At 40.6% G+C, this 19985-nt stretch overlaps 1 protein-coding gene across 2 annotated transcripts; it reads left to right on the top strand.

Moving 5' to 3' along the window:
* Window positions 1–467: 467 nt before the first annotated feature.
* Window positions 468–14024, top strand: dctd (dCMP deaminase). 2 transcript variants are annotated; one of them, XM_076148210.1, is made up of 6 exons: window positions 468–649; window positions 1495–1581; window positions 2655–2790; window positions 5841–5957; window positions 7250–7346; window positions 13531–14024. In XM_076148210.1, exons 1-6 carry the CDS (start codon window positions 602–604, stop codon window positions 13613–13615), a joined length of 570 nt encoding a protein of 189 aa, XP_076004325.1. In that variant the 5' UTR covers window positions 468–601; the 3' UTR covers window positions 13616–14024. The 2 variants fall into 2 exon arrangements, with proteins under 2 accessions (XP_076004325.1, XP_076004323.1); XM_076148208.1 differs by having other exon boundaries at window positions 468–645; window positions 1482–1581.
* The last annotated feature ends 5961 nt before the right edge of the window (window positions 14025–19985 follow it).

Genomic DNA, 19985 nt, shown 5'->3' on the forward strand with positions numbered 1-19985 from the left:
TGCTATAAAAATGCAAAACAAACCCATCGAAAACCATGTCAAGGAAATACTGAAATGTCGAGGGGAAGATTCACCATTCACCTTGAGCGGTTAATGAATTAAATTAACTACTGCAAAATGCAAAGGAACACTCATTTGTGCTAGCTAGCAGTCATCAGAGAAAACGAGAAGGTAGTAGTTTGTGCTGGATTAAGGTTTAAAACTGCTGCCTCCCTTGCCACACTTTTTTTTTTTAAATCTTTGAATATTGTATGCTGTACTCAACGATCTAAAGGGGATTGTGATCCCTGTCTGGATAACCTGTAATGACGTCTTCTGTGTACATTTAGCTTGAACGATCATATCTTCTTTCTCCTATCAGGATAATGCGTTTATAGAGAGTTCCGTTTGTTGTACAATTTCCACCATGTGCTGTTATTCTGAAAGATTAAAAAACGGAAGTTACTCCGGAAGTCCTTGAAAAGAGCGCGGGAGAGTGACGTTTCCGCTTGAAACGTGGCTCAGGCACTCTAGCATTTCAGTGTTGTGGTACAGCTGCGGCCAGTGTCACTAGAGACAAACCTTCACCTCACCATCTAGGAACTGAGCTTCGTTTTGTCAGATGGAAGACCAAGATGTCACGCCGAAGACTGTTCACGTTAACGGGCAAGTTTGAAATGTAGATTTAGCTCGGAGCTCCTGACACATTGTCGAAATTGTCTTGTATCTGCCCTTTGCTGCGTCTTCCATCGTCACTGAGCACACAGTTTTCACCTTGAACGATGTCTGTTTTTGCGTTTTCGCCAAGTGATTATAAGCTGTGTGTATCTGTGCCCAAGATCTCATTGTGAAAGGATAAGCGTTAGTCTATTAGTTAATCAATAACACTTGTGATCACAATATAGCCAAGATATGTCATTTCTTGGAAATAAGCACCAGCTACAGAAGGTGTGTGGTGTCTCACATAATCATACTGCTCCCATTCCAGGAAGGCAGACACACCCTTGCATTGTTCGGCACGTTGTGTTTGAGGCTTTGTTGTTCTTTGTGCGAAGCCCTTGAGGCAATTATTTTCTTTGATTGGTGAATGCAGTAGGTTCACTTTTAAGATCAAGAACCTGTTTTGCAAGCTACCAATAGAGGGCTACGCAGAAATCCACTGAGAGCATTTCTTAGTGAAGCTTTTGCATAAACATGCTAAACGGAGATTGAGGTGAATTAGAGCCCACCCTCCTGCTGAGACTAAGGAAAGTCAGCTTCTTTAGATAACAACACAAAACTGTCCTCTGTGTTGTTGTGAAGTGGCTGTACTTATGGTCAACTTGTTGCAAATCATTACAAATCTTATGCATTTCTTCTCATCTGGAAATACAACTTGGATTGGACTGTAACCAGAGGACTGCACAGAAATGAGCTGTGAGTTCAGTCAAAGGAAGGCCTACTAATGGACTCAAACATTACTGACATGAACCTTCTCTCTGTCTCCCTCTGTCTCTGTGCAGGGTCACAACAAAGAAGCGAAATGATTACCTGGAGTGGCCTGAGTACTTCATGGCTGTGGCCTTTCTGTCAGCGCAGAGAAGCAAGGACCCAAGCTCACAGGTGTGTGGGGTAGTGTGTGCGTTTATGTGTGTAACACTAGGTATTTGGGCCATAATGAAATGAAAAGCTTTTTAAAATAGTTTGCTTAATATTATATATAATATATTTTTCTTGAGGACAGCATCTGATGACATAACAATGAGCATATGGTTTGAGAATATTTGTTATACATATAGGGTAAAATGATAATGAGTAACATGTAGCTGTACACATGATCATGGGTAAAAAAGGAAACAAAGTAGAAGAGAAAAACTCAGTTTAGTGTCAAAACATGCAGACCTATAAAGTAAGACATAAAAGGTTGCAATTTGTGAAAGAACTTATCAGTGGGTCTTCTCATTTAACATTTAAAATTCTCAATTTTAAGAAACAGGAATTGTTCTGCCACATTCAAGTTTCCACTGTGAGAGTAGATGATGTCTGGCAAGTAGGGATATAAAATTGATCATTTATTTTAGTGCAGTGTTTGAAAGATCAAGTCATCTCAGGATCCCAAAGATGGCAGTAAATGGGCAACATTAAGTGTTGGTTCATTTTTCCAAACGAGTATTTGAACATTTGGCCACCAAAACTGTTCCAAACTGTAATCATAAAATAATGCAATGCAGTTTTCAACATGCCCAAGGAGCAGCAGCATTACATGGGCTATGCCTGGCTGCCAGGAGAAACTCCAGGTAACAGCATGTCAGTGAGGACAGACTCGCCTTCAAATGACATTAAACTCAGTGATACTGTATATCCCCTCAGCTCACAGTGTCTCAGACAGTCAGGTATTTTCTCCACAAACAATGACAGAATAATTTTGTATTTTGTTGCAAACACAAATTAATATTCCAACACTAAATGGTAAAGGCTTGGCCTAAATGATATTTCTTATAGGCAAATATTTGAATCACAAAATTTTAAATGAGACGTTTTCCTCTGACCACTTTTCAGTGTTTCATGGTTATGAAGTTTGTGCACCTTAATCCAGACATAAGATTCTATACATTTGTGGCAATTCACACACACAGGCTTATTGTTTGTTTTATTGTTATTGTTATGTTAATGTTTTTATACCCCCCTCTCTATAGGTGGGGGCTTGTATAGTGAACCAGGAGAATAAGATTGTCGGCATTGGGTATAATGGTATGCCTAATGGTTGTGATGACGACGACCTACCATGGGCCCGTTCGGCTGACAACCAGCTGGACACTAAATATCCTTATGGTGAGATGACTTTTTTGTTGTTCCACATACACAGTTTAAACACTTTAACAATGTCCTTTAAATTCACTCTTTGTTTTGGTCATGAGAATCCACAAAAACTGGGATTGGCTTCTGCTCCAGTCAGTGTGTAATACATGAAGTCAAAATGGAATTGAACAAACACATCAAACCTATCCACATGATGGCATTGCTAATCAATGAAGACACTTAAATTATTTGTCCTTTTTTAGCAGCAAGGCTATTATGTACAGGCTGTCCAAACACTGGATTGGTCAATGTTAAAATAACAGCAGTACCACATGTAGTCCTGTAGGTGGAGATGGAGGATAAAGAATGAAGTAGAGAAGTGTACAGCTTTCAGCATGAAACACACACACACACACACACACACACACACACACACACACACACACACACACACACACACACACACACACACACACACACACACACACACACACACACACACACACACTAGCAAATCTTCTGGAAGTTTATTGCAGCTATTTGTTGCATGCTAGCTAAATGCTTCTCCATGATTCTTTTCTCGGAGGGCAGTTAACAGCTGGGGCCCTGATGACCTGGGGGCTCTAGAAGGTTCATATTGTAATGTGTTCATGTCTGTAATGTATTTTTGCCATAAACGGTTATGGTTTAGTTTAGTCACACAGGGAGCCAATGCAGGGATTTGAGAATTGGTGTAATGTGTTTTGCAATGTTTTTTAGAACTCCACCAGTATCATTCCAAACAAGCTGTAGCTGCTTAAGAGCTTTTTTTGTTGCGACCTGAAAGGAGACCATTACCATAGTCTTACCAACTAGTAATAAAAACATAGCAAGACTAATAGGATTCATGTCCAAACAAGACTTAGAAAAACCTGTCCATGCCTTTAGGTAAAGTCAATTTATTTGTATAGCCCAATTTCACACACAATATCACAAAGGGCTTTCCAGGCCAACATCAGACGGTTCTTGACCCAGCCCAGAGCTCTGTAGGAAGACAAGGGAGAACTCCCCACAACCTTCATATATAAAAGTGAGAAACCTTGGCGGAGGCATTTCAAAGAGATCCCCTGTCCTCGGCCGAGTGCGTAAGAGGAACTACAGGTGGGGAAAAAATACAATAATACAGAAAAAGATGAATAACATGAGACCTGAAAGAGGGGGTGGGGGTGGGAAGTATGCTGGAATGGCTGATGGGACTCGGGGCACCCTGTGGATCCACACGCTAGAAGACCCTCCAGGATGGGGAGCAGCTTTTAAGATGATAGGCTGATTTGTTTTTTATTGATTTGATGTGGCTGTTGAATTTAGATCTGAATCCATAAGAACGCCAAGATCTCCGGCTTGGGTTTTGATTTTCAAAGAGAGTGTTGAGGCATGAGCGCATGTTTAGCCTTTCTTCTTTGGTGCCCAAGATAATTCTCAGTTTTGTTCCATTCATGGACTTGTTCAATGCAGTGGCACTGCAAATCTATTGGACGTTAGTCATCGCACAAAGCTGTATAGATTGAGTGTCGTCCACATGACTATGGTAAACAGTATTGTTATCTAGCATTGTTTGGCCTAGTGAGAGCATTTAGAGGTTGAATAAAGTTGAACCTTGGTTGACTCTACACGTCACATTAGAGGCCTGGATACAGACAGTAGTTGCCAATGGAAACAAAAGCTCCTGTGCTGGAAAGTCCAACGCACTTTTCTAAAGTTGTGGAGTCGTAAACATTGTGGATCCAATAACCCCAGTGTTGAGTCAGTGCCAGACAAATCTCATTTCCAACTTAAATAAGTGCAGTTTCAGTGATGTGAAGGGGTCAAATTCCTGATTGGAAGTTGTCATAGCAACCAGTTAAGACTAAGAAGTAATTAAGTTACCTGAAGACAACTTTCTCTGTGGGTTTTACTTGAAGAGTAGATTTGCTATCAGCCAGTCTTATTTTTTTCGTCTATAATTTTCCCTCAATCCTCGTTCAACCAAGACGCAACTATAATTACCTCAGCAACATGTTCTCATTAACTTCTAAATGTCCATTGTGTAATCGGAATGATTTGTTTCCTGCATAACTTTGACTGTAATGCTCACCACACCCATGTTAGTCTGTGGTCACCTTGTCACACGTGTTTGGACCCTGCTAATTGTCTCTTGCTGCTTTGTTTGAAAATGATGTTGGTATTTAGTGCAGTAATAGTGACATTATGTCACTTATACCTGGTGGTGTAGATGTACTGTATACTACGCTTACTTGCTTGACTATTTTCATTTTGTGCTACTTTCTGAAGTATGGTTTTAGGGATTTTAGTCCGGTGTAGAGGAGTGTGCAAAACTCCAACTCACCTGCAAGCACCAAAAAGCCTTATAATCATTAAGTAGGTGCTCCTCTTCCTCAAGGTTCCTTCCTCAGAGCAGCAACAGAGCTGCACCTTCATACACTGTAAAAACTCCCTTGTTTGCTTCATTGTGGGATGTCATCGTGCGTTGTGGGCACATCCTCTTTTCCTCTCTCATCCTCTTTGTTCTGAGAGTACTGGGCCCCTTGATTGACCCCAACTGATTTACTGCATTATTGTTCATTATCCAGGAACTAATAAACATAGTTAATCTACGTGTTTATTTCAGATATGTATATCCTTAACTGAGAGCTAGATGCTACAAAATGATCAATGCCCAAATATTGCACAGAAATCTTTGTAGATATGTATACAATTATAATAATAGTAGTGGCTTAAACATTCAACACTAACACCAGCGTCGTTCTTAGTAAGGAAAATTGTTGCATGTCATACTTGTATAGATATATTTCACTATTAATACTTAGTAGTGCTTGCATAAATATACTTTTGAGTGTCTAACTTTTACTTGTAATGCAGCTAGTGTAGTGTGAGTGAACGTGTTTGAGGTGCACAGGTCACACACAAAATGTCTGAGTTTGAAGGGAAAGTATTGAGTATTGAATGGGAACATTAACACAGCCAAGGTTGTGTGGATTGCCATGATTGTGTTGCGTTAGTGGTTTTGTATTGACTCTGGGCTGGCTAATCTCTCTGTCCCACAGTGTGCCATGCAGAGCTGAATGCCATCATGAACAAAAACAGTGCTGATGTGAAGGGCTGTACGATGTACGTGGCCCTGTTCCCCTGCAATGAATGTGCCAAGCTGATAATCCAGGCAGGTGGGTGTGAGAAGTGCACACACAGACACACTGTTACACTCCAGTGCAACAATATAAAACCCTGAGTACTTACTCTGCTTAATATAAATTCAGGTTTCCTCCCAGGCTTTATATTGTTCCACCAGCCACAGCTTTTTCTCCACAATTTTCACCAGTGTATCACCATTGCTTTTTTGCTCTTTGCTCAAAAATAATCAGATAAATCCTGAAAAATTGGGGGCTGTTTGTACAGACCCCCCACGAGCACCCAGTGTATTCACATCGGTGCATTGGTGGAGATTATGATGAAGACTCGTACAGCCAACTGTAGGTGTGATTAATTGAAACAGTTTATCAATTTGTAAAGGAGGAGCACGTTATTTTTTACATTGTTTTGCATGACCTCCCAACAGAGGTAAATGTGAAGCATTATTATGAACAGAAAGTGCATTCCTAATAGGAAAACAGCAGCGACTGGAGAAACGAGACACAGTGAAGAGGGCTGTGGGAAATGTGGCATGTTTGTCAGGCACTAACACTGGATTTAAATGTCTGACAGCAGGCCATATTTTAAATTAAATAACTGGGATTTAAAAAGCAGCCAGGAAATGTTCAGGTCCACTGCCAGTCCCTCATGTTCGGCCACCCCAGTTCTCAGTCTCAACAATAGCCTGCAGAGTCGGCGTCAGACAGACATGATCTAAATCATTTCAGTAAATAAAATCAGTAATTTCCTTCGGGGATAATAAACTTTCATCTTATCTTATCTTATCTTAAGAGAGTGTGTTTTCCTTACACATGTACCAACATCTACAACAACTGCCTTTGTGCTTGAAGTGTGTTTGTGTTGTCATGGTTTGGGTTCCTTTCTGTAGGTGTGTGTCTGCAGGGACGGTCTCTTTATGAGCAACTCTACTGCATTTTCACAACATTTTTGTATCCAACATTTCCCTTTGACTTACTAGTTGCGTAATTGTGTCCAGCAAGGACATGATATTGTCAGAATTTTTCAAAAAATCTACACAGATGTTGCTCACTGATTGCTGCATGCTTAGGGAATTTTTATAGTAAATTTGATGAACTGACACACATAAAAATACATATAAACACTGAATAAGAGACTTTGTTAGTTTTATTTCATTTTTGTCTTGGAAAAACAATTTGAGTACTTGAGTACTTGTTTATGTTGGTACCCAAGTACAAAAGTTTTGTTTTACTAAGCTGAAGAACAATTTTTAACTGCTTGTAGATCTTGAATATTTAGTGTATTTATCTTCTGTAACCTTTCATCATTCCTCCTTCCCTCTGTCCAGGGATTAAGGAAGTGGTCTACATGTCGGATAAGTACCATGACACTCCAGGGATGACGGCTTCCAGAAAGCTGCTCAGCATGGCAGGCATAGCATACAAGTAGGTAACCCACTTATCTGTAGCTGTAGAATCATGGCCTCACTAAATATGATCAAATTTCTTTTGTTTCTCTTTTCATCAGTCAAGAGAACTGTGTATTATAAAATCAGTCATATAACTAAATTGGTATCTACAATTTGTCACATACAAGCCTATACTAACACATGAGACTACTTTTCTTTACTTGACTGATGATACTTGACTTACTCTATTAGCTTAATGTGCTCCTAACATGCTAACAGTTCCCCCCGTCTGCCTGCAGCTCAGACAGCCTCACCCAGCGTCAGTGTGGAGATAGACAGGATTGTTAATGGCTTCATATGCATGTATGCAACTTTTTATCTGATAGGTGAACCAAGCACAAGGTCATGAATATTCATGAAGAAGCCACATTGTGATTGGTGAAGCAGAGATACACAAAGAATTAGGATTAGGGCTGTGTTTCTGTAGCCTGAATTTACAGCTACTATACAGTACAGTATGGATGGAGGTCTGGCTGCCATTGTGATCGGATTGTCACAACTATTCATGAAAATGCACTTTGTGTAGCTCAGGGGTGTCAAACTCAGGCCCGTGGGTATATAGCGCCTGCTGCGCTAATACTACATATCCCAGAACGCTCTGTGACATCACAAGCCATCTCGATGTGCTCAACCGGCAGCTTCAAGGGCGTGCCCGTGTCATTACGTACATGACAGTAGGACGCTGCAAGGAAAACTGCAAGGAAACTCGGGCCAGTTTCAGTGCCGCTAAACCATGTAAGAGCAGATCTCTACCTCCGTGTTGCCAAGTGCACAGTTTGCTGAAAAACTCTACGTACTTAGCGCCAAGTTTACGCGCCGATTTGCCGACTTTGAAGCCCAGAATTGTAGGTTTGGAGTGCTTAGTAATCCATTTGCATTTGACGTGGAACGCGCATCAACAACTTCCAAATGGAGCTGATTGAACTCCAGTGTAGTGACACGCTCAAGTCAAAGTATGACTCTGTTTCCTTGTTTCATCCCTGACACAATGCCCCAACTCTATCCCCAAGCTGCTCAAATGCTCTCTATGTTCGGCAGCACATAACTATGTGCATCAGAGTAAATCAGAGTTTAGCAAACTGAGCCTTTCTTTATGCACTTTTGTCTTGTCTGACCTAGAAAAGTTGTTTTTGGAATTGGAATTGTTGGATTTTCATTGAGGGAAATTATTATTGTATTTGGGTTGTTCTGTTGTTCTGTGAAAAAAAGGTTTCCATTGAAAATGAACTTGAAAGGTTACAGAGAGAGGCATAATAATTATTGTCTTTTATTTATTTAGATAAAAATAAGAAACGAATGCCACTGATGTATCTCTTATTTGAAAATCTATTTTGCATTAGTTTATAATATTAAGCTGTGCTTGTTCCAGACTAAATGTTTAAGCTAAACTTAAGTGTGTTTCCATATGAAAAAGTTAATCATTATATATCTGGAGAGAAGGGAAGACATACTAAATTGTAGTCCATTTTTCTAGAGATATGGAGTCTGGCCCGCGACTGAGTCCCAGTTTTTTATTTTGGCCCACTGAGTATTTCAGTTTGACACCCCTGGTGTAGCTGGACATAGTCATGAGAAACTCAGCACAAGTTGGAAACTTCACCCGCCTCATCTTCCCGCCTCCAATCACTGGTTGTTTTGAATCATGACTTGGGGCCTGCGCACCTTTACCTGGAAGGTGGACAGCAGCAGCCTACTCATCAAAAGCCACACTTGTTAAGGGAGCAATGAGGAAACACACATGACCTTTGGAAAAATAACGTTTTCCTTCATTTGAATCTAATCAAAGTTTAAACATACATGACTGTCACCTGATACCTAATGAGGTCGATGCGGCGGTGCCACACTGATCGAATGCTCTTCTGATTTTGAAAGGATATATGTCAGATCCCCCACAGTGGGAGGCTTGTGCTGATGACACATTCTTGTGGGCAGGATAAGTGCTGTGGGCCATGCCAGAGGCAGCACAGATGATGGAATTAAAGGTCAGCTTGGGTCATAAAGCTGAGAGATGTTTCCCACTGCTGATCCTGGCGACTATCTAGATATAAATTCACTTATGCCTCTGACAGGGTACACACACACACACACACACACACACACACACACACACGCACACACGCACACACGCACACGCGCGCACGCACACGCACACGCACGCACACACACACAGTGAATTCCTTTTCCCACTACTCCAAAATGAGCATGGGGCTCTGCAGTCTCTTCTTCCTCTTGTTTAATTCTTGAAAATTAGGTTAAGCATTAAAGAATATGTTAAGGATTTTGAAGTTAGTGTTCATACAGTATATTGCTCGCAGCCCATGGGTAAGGTCACTGTAATCCTTTGTCCTGTCAGTGCTCCTGATGTTTTTTCAAACTTTAATGCACTGTAAGCTAAACCAGCAGTCTTCATCCTGAAATTTCCAACACCTCCGTCTGTACTGGTGGTGTATGACTCCAGTCCTCAGGTGCTTCTGTGTCTTTGTGATGTCTGAGTAGTATGCAGGTTCAAGCTACAAAGCCCACAGACTACTTCCTGGAAGTATCCTCCTGCCACTAAGCACAGCCCTGGGAAATTCAAAAAAGTGTTCGCCAAACTATACATTCTGCTTCCGCTTGACACAGATCTGTCCTCATCCCTGACTTTTATCTTTGAGAAAGCACAGCTAGTACTGGGCTCAAGAATGATTGTAGCAACCAATATGTCTGCCAGAGATCATGTTGGTATTATTTCAATTTTGTTTAAGAAAGTGTAAAGCTACACTTTTAGGCTGTTCTAATGTCAAATTGATGTTCAATTCATATAGTGCTAAATCACAACCGATGTTATCTTGAGGCACTTAAGATACAGAGCAATTAAAGAAACCCAACATTCCCCCATGAGCAAGCATTGGCAACAGCGGCAAGTAAAAACTCCCCTTTAACGTGAAAAAACCTCAAATAGAAACGGGCTCTAGGTAGGCGGCCATCTGCCTCGACCGGTTGGGTTTAGAGAGAGAGAGAGAGATAGAAAAAGCAGGGGCAACACCGTTTTTAACTTTCGTGTGTATGGAAGATTCATTATCAACATGAACAAACTGAAATCGATCTGACAAATATGATTTGAACACGTTTTTCTACCGTTGCTCTAATGCCAATTAGGTGTCCTAATCTCTGTAATACAATGTGGTGTTCAATGGTGTCTAGGATCAGCACTAAGATCTAACGAGACAAGCACAGAGAGAAGTCATTTGGGCTAAATTAAGACTGAAAAAACCTCCAATAAACTATTGTCCGGTAGAAATTCACTTAACTGATTGGGGACTGGTTTTTCGGGGATCTTGAAGAGAAAGGGAGGATTAGATGTATAGTAGGCTGCCAGAATGCCTGGAGTAGGTTTTTTTTAATAAGATGTTTAATTAGAGCTTCATAAAGGACAGTGGTACATAGCCTGTTACTAAAGAAAGATTGATCATATTTTGTAAAGAAGTGCTAAATGAAGGAAATACTTCCTTGAGCAACCTAATTGGGATTCGGTCTGAGAGGTTGATGATTTAGATAAGGAAATTGATGAAGATAGTTCAGTAAGGTCAATTGGACGAAAAATACCAAAAAAATAAAATAATAAATAAACCTTTTACAGTTTCTAAGGTTAAATCGGTACCTCTTGAGGGCAGTTGATGAATTTAGTTTCTAATTGTTGTAATTTTATCATCACAAATCTCATGATGACATTACTACTGATATCTATGGCTATACTGAACATTGATCGATGGAGTTATTGATCTTAGTCAGCTTGGCTAAAGGGCTGAAAAGAAGGCTTTGGGCTGTTTTTGTTCTCTTCTATTGGTGACGAGGAGTAGGCAGCTCTGGACTTACAGAGGGCCTTCCTATATACTTTGAGGCTGTCTTGCCAAATTGAGCGTGATTCTTCCTCTTTTGTGGAACGCCATTTTCTTTCGAGTTTGCTTTAGTTCGTGGGTTTGATAAAATAGGGTTATGTTGAAACCCATTAAGGGATCTACATGGATGCCATAAGCCAGAACAAGGTGGAGGGTGTGGTTATGGCAGTGAGTGGATCAGAGGGTGAGAGAAGCCAATAGAGTTCAGTAATAAAATAAAAGCAGTGCCAAGGCTCATTATTGACGTCCACATGAATATTAAAGTCACCAACGATTATTATTTTATCTGTTCACAGGAGTGAGATATAAACTTTGAGAAGCCAGATAGAAATGTGGTGTACGGGCCAGGAGGACAATACACAATAACTAATAGAACAGGCTGTAAAGTTTTCCAGGATGGATGTGAACGAGTAAGATCAAGCCTTTCAAATGAGTTATAGTTGAGTTTAGGTCATTGGTTGATCATTAGGCTGGAGGTGAAAATGGCTGCGACTCCACCTCCTTGGCCAGCGTGATTGGGCTGATGTCATTGGTGATGTTTTAGAATTTTGAACAGAGTGTAGAAATGTATGATGTAGGACTGTGTATCCTGGAGTTCAGACCTAGTTACAAAGTGTATTGTTGCAGAATCTTGCATTGATCTTGCTTTGTTTTTGGTTGGCAGTAGTGCAGTGTGCGTGCATGCGGTCCATTTTGGGTGTTGTTAAAGAAGTATAAATATGTCCACTAATGATGTGTCCAGGGACAGCAGGGCACACAGAGGCAAAGTGAAGTGTCAGACAGATTGAGCAAACATAGCTCCATGTGGCTGTTCTGAACTCTTTAGGGTTTTGTTAAGTTTACTTAACTGAGCGTTTTTCATATGCTTTTCTGTCTGTTTTTGTCATGCCCTTTTTTTCTGTTTCGGTGATAGTCCATTTTGCCTTCAGGGGCCTTTATTGGAAGGTCCATTTTGTGAAATGTCCTGGTCAAAGCAGTGTATGAATTACACTTTGTAGGCAAGAGCAAATTGAGAAAGATTTTCTTAGTTGGTAGATTCACCACCTTGTCAATCGATACTCACTGAAAAGTTAACACCTGTAGTGGGCAGCAGCCACATGAATCCCATTATAGAGGGGCTCAGTTACCTTTCAGCAGCAGAATTGGTGGAAATCTGTGCACCACATCCCTTTTCTACTGCTTGTCCTGCTGTGAGTATGGCTGAAACCATTGAAAGGTATCAAGTTGGCAACCTGCTGGTACCCAGTGTTCACAAAGGCCTTACTGAAATCAACAGTAACACATCTGTAACAGCTGCATGCAAAAGACAAAACACGGCCTTATGACCAAACCAGCCTCCAATAAAATACAACAATATTTATTTAAGGTTGTTAAATCTTAAATTGCCTCTGTGTTGCTATTGGTCGGGTTTATAAGTAGAAACTTTTAGTGCTTTTAGAGCTTGGACATTTGAACAATACATTTCAAATGAGTAAAATCATAGCATAATAACCTATAAATGGACAACTCCAACTTTTCCCTTGTTTTAGTGTAAAGAGGTACAAGTTCATGTTGCAAATGTTTACTTTTATTTAACCTTTTTTTTTACAAAACATATTTTGAACAAGCTGAAATTTCTTAAGTAAAAGAAGTCCAATTTCAACAGTAAACAATAATAACAATAAGGTATATATATAAAACAACTTGTCAAGATCTAGAAATTATTTGAAATGTACATACATGTCCACATCTGTGTAGAAATGTGAACTGAACTGACTCACTATCCATGGATAACTCCCAAAAAGTCTTAAGAGAGTTTAATTCTGCCTGGACAGTTATAATTTGCTCTCACTAACAACAATGCAGGAGAGAAATAATAATAATTGATAATAGTGTGCTTGCCATATGGAGAGAAATTAGAGAGAAATTATAATAAATAAGAGAAGTAAAAGGCAAAATGTTCAAAGACATTTCCAGAACAAACACGCAGCATTTACTGAAAAGTACCAAGGTGGAAATGAACGTAAAAGAGCGATTTGGATACGGCTGTTGACAGCTGGGGAGAGCAAATCGATTACCTTCGTTAAACGCTGATCTGACGCTGATACGGCAACGCTGCATTTTAATGGCTGGACGTCTTCACTTCGTGGGTCACAAAATCAACAATATGCTTAAAAGCGGCATAGACATTTGTTTTGCTCTTGCGTGCCACATAAAATAAGGTGACGGACCCGCGGGCCTCGAGTTTGACACCTGTTACCTGTGCCTCCTTGACACGTGTGAATGTTTTCTTCTGTTTGACAGGGAGTTCAAGCCCAAGAGGACCAAGATTGTCATTGACTTTAATTCCATTAATCAACCTGGGAAGCTGGAGAGTGCAAAGGAGTGAAAGTGCAAACGGATCACCTTGGGGAGCCACTGAATGAGGCGGGGCGGCGGCAGAGGAAGAGTGATGAGATTGAAAGAGACTTTGATGCGTCTCCTCTGTCCGTCTTCTTGCCCCCTGCTTTGTCCAAAGGAAAATCCAAGGACATCCCGACTTTGGCACCTTTTGATATTTTGATTAATCGTATATTGAAGATGGTTTAATTTGATGCTGGGCCCTGTGTGGTAGAAGGTCGTTTTACGCTGCTTTTCTTTTAAACCTCCCGGTGGGCTCAGGAATGCACAGGGATGCCTCAGTGTCTTGACTGTTTGATTCTTAAGCCTTTTGTGCTGCACATCAGATCTCCTCAAGGGAAAACCTTGAATTTTATTTTATTTTTCCTTTGTTCCTAGATGGTTCCAGATGAGCATAGAGGGAAGAATTTGATGCTGCCTTTATGTTCACTTTATTTGACCTCTACTTAGCCAGGGACGGTCCATATCCTAGGTACACCTTATTTTGTAAGATTCCAACACTTTTAAAGCTCTGTTAAAGCTTCTGTAAAACAATTTTTTCTGTTTTCCATGAATAATATGTATCAACACGGTTACATTAATCATAAAATGGGTATGAGGAATGGAGCTGCTGGCCCCAGTTGATTTTCCTTCAGGGTGGCCTGTAAGGAGCCACAGCTCAACATTAGAAGTTTTAATGGAGTTTAGTTGTCAGATGGGCGTCAGCTGCTGCGAGTGCTCAGGTTAATCCAGTATTGGCTTGGTCTTCATTTATCGCTACACACAGGATGAAGATCACTGTGCATACAGACTTTTAATGTATTCCCTGGATGGCAACAACTTTTTTTAATGACCAATTTACCCCTCTACTCTCAACGCCCTCATTATTTTTAATTGGAAAGTTTCCATAGTTGGAATGGAATTTGTGTTGTTTACAGGGTTTGTTTTTAACTTCTCTTCTACAGTTCCCCAAATGTGTTTTTTATTTTCTATGCAAAATATTTTGAATTCAGCCAAGAGTACAGAGATTCCAGTGAGCAGAAATAAAGTGCCACTCTTAAAGCTTGAGACTGTGTCTGAAGGAGTTAATACCACATTGTGTTTTCACATCTGCCTCCTGAAATTGTGTCCTTTTACTCACAAGGACTATTCACACTCAGCCACCAATGTCAGTGAAGTGGGTATGGGGTGTGTCACTTTCTTGGGTCCATGTGTGTTTGTACGCTGAACTGCTAGCATCTGTATCTTCATATGATGCCATGTCCACTGTGTGAGTGACACTAGTAGCATACAGAAATGATGTTTATAACACAGATCAGTGGAAATTTTCCGCTGCCCCCTGACGTCTCTGGGCTCCGTTAATAATGTTTAAAAGTAGATGTGTAAACAATACAGAGTTAATGCCGCGAGTATTGATGATGATGATCCCTAATCCTCAGGGCTGACGGTCAGCCTATATGGCCGGTACACCGCCGGCGTGTTCAGCTACCGTCAGCTTGGACCTGCAGCTACACAGTGCCATCACGAGACAGACAGCAGATGGGAGACAAGCGGAGACAGATGTCACCTCGTGATACTCTACGAGTCCCTGGCTGTTGTAACGTCCGGAAAAACTAATTTAACCCAATCTTTGTGCGTTTGTGCTACTTTTTAGAATATTTGCTTCCTAAACACATACAGCGCATGGAAGGGTGTGTTTGATTTATCATTCTGTACTTATGATTTCCATCACCACCCCATAGTCATCTGCACCGACCAAGGACGAAAATGATTCCAATAATATAGTATACGGAGTCTGCAAGTAAAAAGTGCTCTGAATCTGAGGGGGAAAAGTGAAAAAACTAAACTAAATCTGGCTCATTTACAGAGGACACAGCATCTTCTCACTCCAGCAATCCTACAGAATAGGCCTATGATGACCACATTTCAAAGACAAGCGTGCAGTATTGAGTAAAGCTTACATTTCCTTAAAATGAACCTTAACACGTCAGGTATCTTAATCACTGTTTCCCAGAGAGAAGCTGCTGGAAAAGAAAGGTGACATTGCAAAATGAGATATGACAGTAGTAGTAGCACACTCACCATTACTAAGCCCTCACAGGAAAACAAGCGATCAGCTTCTGGAGTAACTTTTATGAATGAGAGGTGCTTTTATTAAATAACTCTTGCATGTATGACACATAATCTTGACACTGATTCTGATTTGCACTTTTTTTCCAGTAGATATTTCTTCTAACTGTTGTAGTGAAACAAAAACTCAACTACTAGTACTGAAGCTAATCACATTATTTAACTTCTGACTGAAAACCTGATTCACTGAAGACTTAACAGATCCTCACAATTCACCCTGTTACAATTCCGCCCTTTGTATTAGATTCGCAAGTTCGCAAGTTCAGACAATATACTCTTACAGACATGCAATCATTCTTTCAACAGTACCCATTGTCTTCTAATTTGTCCACAAGGCAGACTCTACAATAGAGCTCCTAAGGTCCATTACTGTGCCAGGACTTTACTGTACACCAAAATTCTAGCCGTTAAGATCCGAAACAATAACTTCGCTCCTTCACTTCTCAACAACAACACAGGAAAGGAACACATTAATAGATTGATGTCAAATGCACTTATTCCACTTCCAGCGTCTGAACACTATCCCATGGAAGGACACACCTGCTGTATTGTAATGTGAACAGGAACCTGCAGTAAACCACAACCAACATATGTAATGTTACTTTTCCTGTGTAAACTTTAAATAAATTAAAAAGTTGCCGAAAGCAAGGAAAAACATGAATTCTTTGGGGATGATTCTGACATCAATTCTGTTCATACAGCGCCACTGTGTAGAAATATCTGCTCTAAATGAAAATCCTCCAGATTTCTTATCTGATCAATTTCCGTTCATCGTTTAATCCTAATATTCAAGAAGCAAGTGTTGCAATTGAGAAAATAAACATTGGCAAGTCGTTTCCACCATTACATTTTTTGTTTTACTTGCAATCATTTTCCATATTCATCTTATTTCATTAAAAGTCAAATTAAATTCATTTGATCAATTTCAGCATTGCTGTTGCTCAAAAAACATACATTAGTTATGTTATTTATTATTGACAAACATTATTTATTGATCTGATAATTTTCAAAATTTCATGATTCTATTCTATTCTATTCTATGCCCTTGCCACACAAGTACCACTTCCTGGTGATCAGTTGACAGTCCTGCTTCCCTCTGTCCAAGATAAACTGTCTAAGTTCCAGTGATACGACAGAAATTGTCTTCCATCACTGGACTAGGCAGGCGTTTGTTATGCACAATCTGTGACAACCTGCTAGTAAAAAGGCAGAAGTGGGGAAGACTCTCAAAGCTGGTGGCCTGCACCAGCCACTCAACTTCACTCCGTCTTTGAGTGTATGGGGGGTTTCCAACTCTAATGGCTCAGATTATACACACAGGGCAAGGAAAAGCAATTAAAAGTACAAACACAGGGGCCCACTACTCCTGAAAACTCACACACTCTGACGCATAACCTGCTCTGACTTGTGTATGGATTGGAACAACGTAGTATCCTAAATGTTAGTTTAACTTAAGTGAAGTTTTTGTTTTTTACAGTTATTTTTGTCAGGGACCACGCACAAAACTAGTAATCTCAGAGAGAAGAGAGGCTTTGCATCAGATTTAGCAACTAGCGAATTTCCATCAGCAGGACTCAAATTTAGCCCTCAGCTACTGCCCTTGTACCCTCCACACGCAATGCAGCAAAGCACTTACCTCTATCGGCTACCTCAACCCCATCTCACACGTTAGCACCATCACAGCCAATATTAGCTAGCTAACCAAAAGCATGCACGACACTACCACAGCTGGATTACTCTGTTTAGGATGCATGCTCCTGTCTCTGTCAGAAATATGTCACTCATTACATTACATTACATTACGATCATTTGGCAGACGCTTTTATCCAAAGCGACTTACATTACATTATATTACCACCCTTCGCAGAGGGGGGAGCAATTGAGGGTTCGGTGCCTTGCTCAGGGGCACCTCGGCAGGGACTCGAACCGGCAACCCTCCGGTTCTTAAGCGGAAGCTCTACCCACTCGACTACTGCCTCCCCTGCCTCACTCCAAAGAGAGGGATGTTGTTTTGACCTCTGTGTGGTTTTAAGAACTGCCAAGCGGCACTCAAGCGAGACCAGGTTACATATCCAGCCACAGCCATGAGCAGGCTGCAGCTACCTGGTCTGAGCGCAGATGCAGACAGGTAACAGGGGAAACCATCCAACCATAAGGTTGTAGTTCAATCACAGTTTGAAAAGATCTGATTGGGTCTCTTGACTTCTCTCTTAATCTCTTAAAAGAGACCTACTCAACATCCTTGACAGGGACATTTCAGAAATGGAAATTTTCCAAGAAGAATGTAGACCTAATGACAGCCATATCCTGTTTGAAAACCACATCGAGTGCATTTCTAGATTCCACCCTGTTTCACCCTCTGTATGTGCTGACTGGCACTGTGGCAGAGGATGTTGCATAAACCGATGTTGGTTAAGAAATGTTTAAATGAAACAGACCCGTCCACTGTGTGTTAACACCTGCAGGAGGATACGGAAGCTTTTCCTGTGTTGCATTGTATTTAACTGACCAGAGTTCTGTATTATGAAGCGTGATTAAGGTGTTAGCCGACTAAATTGAAGCTAAATTCCGATTTTTCAATGTCACAAAGCTCCTTCACTTCTGATCGCACTCTGTTAACACAGTATCTTGTGCTACACAGCGAGTTAGTCTGGTCCAGAGCAGCATTATGTTGGAGCTCAGTCGGGCATACAGTAAATATAAAGCATGGCCCCTCGATCAATCAGCTTGTTTGGAAAATAGCATCACCACTCCTACAGGATCCCCATACGTATCTTTAGGGGGTTTCCCCGTATAAACCAGAATATTAGGATGTTAGCAAAATCTGCTTGATTTCCCTGATAATATTCTTTACCAACCTAATGGACATTGGGTGGAAGGCAGACATTATTTATGCATCTTACTTGCTTTTCCAAGCATTTCATGCTGCCGGGATTGCAACTAAAACAATAACAGTGCCTTGTGGACAGAGTGTTTGTGGAGACTTAACTTAACTTTCTTCTTATCTTATCTTATCTTAAGGAGGGAGCACAATCAAGTACACCTGCCGTGCATCAGCTCACAGCAATGCAACGCAAGCAAAACAAACACATAAGCAGTAAAGCCCACATCTAAGGTGAAGTTATTAAGGAAAAGGCATAGACACCAGGTCTCTCAACCACTGAGGCATTAAAATACCACTGCAGAGCTTCGATCTGGAGCCCCATCAGGACTAGATCTGTCTATTTTGTGTGGAAAGTGATTATTAGGACAAAGTGCAAGTGCCCCTCAGATTTGAACATGTTTTGTCGAAAGCTCTTGCAAATAATGTTGGAATTGTTTGAATTTTCATGAAGATAACAATAAAGGCCGAGTTCTGGGGTGCGCCTCTTGCCCAGTGGCTGCTGGGATAGGCTGCAGCACCCCTGCCATTAAAAAGGATAAGCGGCTATAGAGAATAGATGGATGGGAGGATTTTCCTCCTTCTAGTGCCTTCTCACAAGGTCTGTTTCGTCCTTGGAGTCACACAGAGCCCGGTGCAATTCTACTAAAATTATGAAGCAATTTAGTTCCATTGTCCTCACAGCTTCAGTATGACGGAAAGCTCCAAACTGGCTAATACTCCTATTGTTCTCTGCCTGACACTGTAGGTGATGCAGTTCTTTTCCTTTTTCTGCTATCATGCGGAATATACTTACATATATATGTACTTATACCTTATTGTATGCTATTGCCTATATTTCAATCGACTATTTCCTTGTTGTTTTGTAGCATATTTGTTATTGCTCTGTGAATTGTAGTAATGTATGTATTGTGTTTTTCATGGTGTGTGAGGCCTTGAGCTGTCAAACAATAGTGTGTTAAAGTGATAAATAAAGCTGTATTGAATTGAATTCATATCAGTATACAGTACATTCCATGCCAGAGGCCTTAAACTATGGATTCTGACCTTTGTTGGAGGTTATTCCCTCTCTTTGTCATTGTTTGTGCTATGTCATTTAATAAGCCAAAAATGCCAGATTTTACAATTCAATTGTGCAAATATTCCATCTGGAAGCTATTGCTTGACATTCTGGTGGCAAAATATTCATAGGAATATTATGGGCCTATGGTCACACATATTTTATTGTTTTTCCAATTGACTATCTAACAAAGATACATAATACTCTCTCTCTTTCTCTCTCTCTCTCTCTCTCTCTCTCTCTCTCTCTCTCTCTCTCTCTCTCTCTCTCTCTCACTCACTCACACACGGCCGCCCATTCTACTGACGC

This window comes from Genypterus blacodes, unplaced genomic scaffold, assembly GCF_046128005.1.
Source record: "Genypterus blacodes isolate CSIRO-AG114 ecotype Tasmania unplaced genomic scaffold, CSIRO-AGI_Gbla_v1 ptg000039l_1, whole genome shotgun sequence".
Lineage (NCBI taxonomy): Eukaryota > Metazoa > Chordata > Actinopteri > Ophidiiformes > Ophidiidae > Genypterus > Genypterus blacodes.

Coding starts and splice junctions, on each gene's coding strand:
- dctd (XM_076148208.1), top strand. CDS start 602: ATGGAAGACCAAGATGTCACGCCGAAGACTGTTCACGTTAACGG. Junction 1,582..2,654: donor GCAAGGACCCAAGCTCACAG/GTGTGTGGGGTA, acceptor CCCTCTCTATAG/GTGGGGGCTTGTATAGTGAA. Junction 5,958..7,249: donor CAAGCTGATAATCCAGGCAG/GTGGGTGTGAGA, acceptor CCCTCTGTCCAG/GGATTAAGGAAGTGGTCTAC.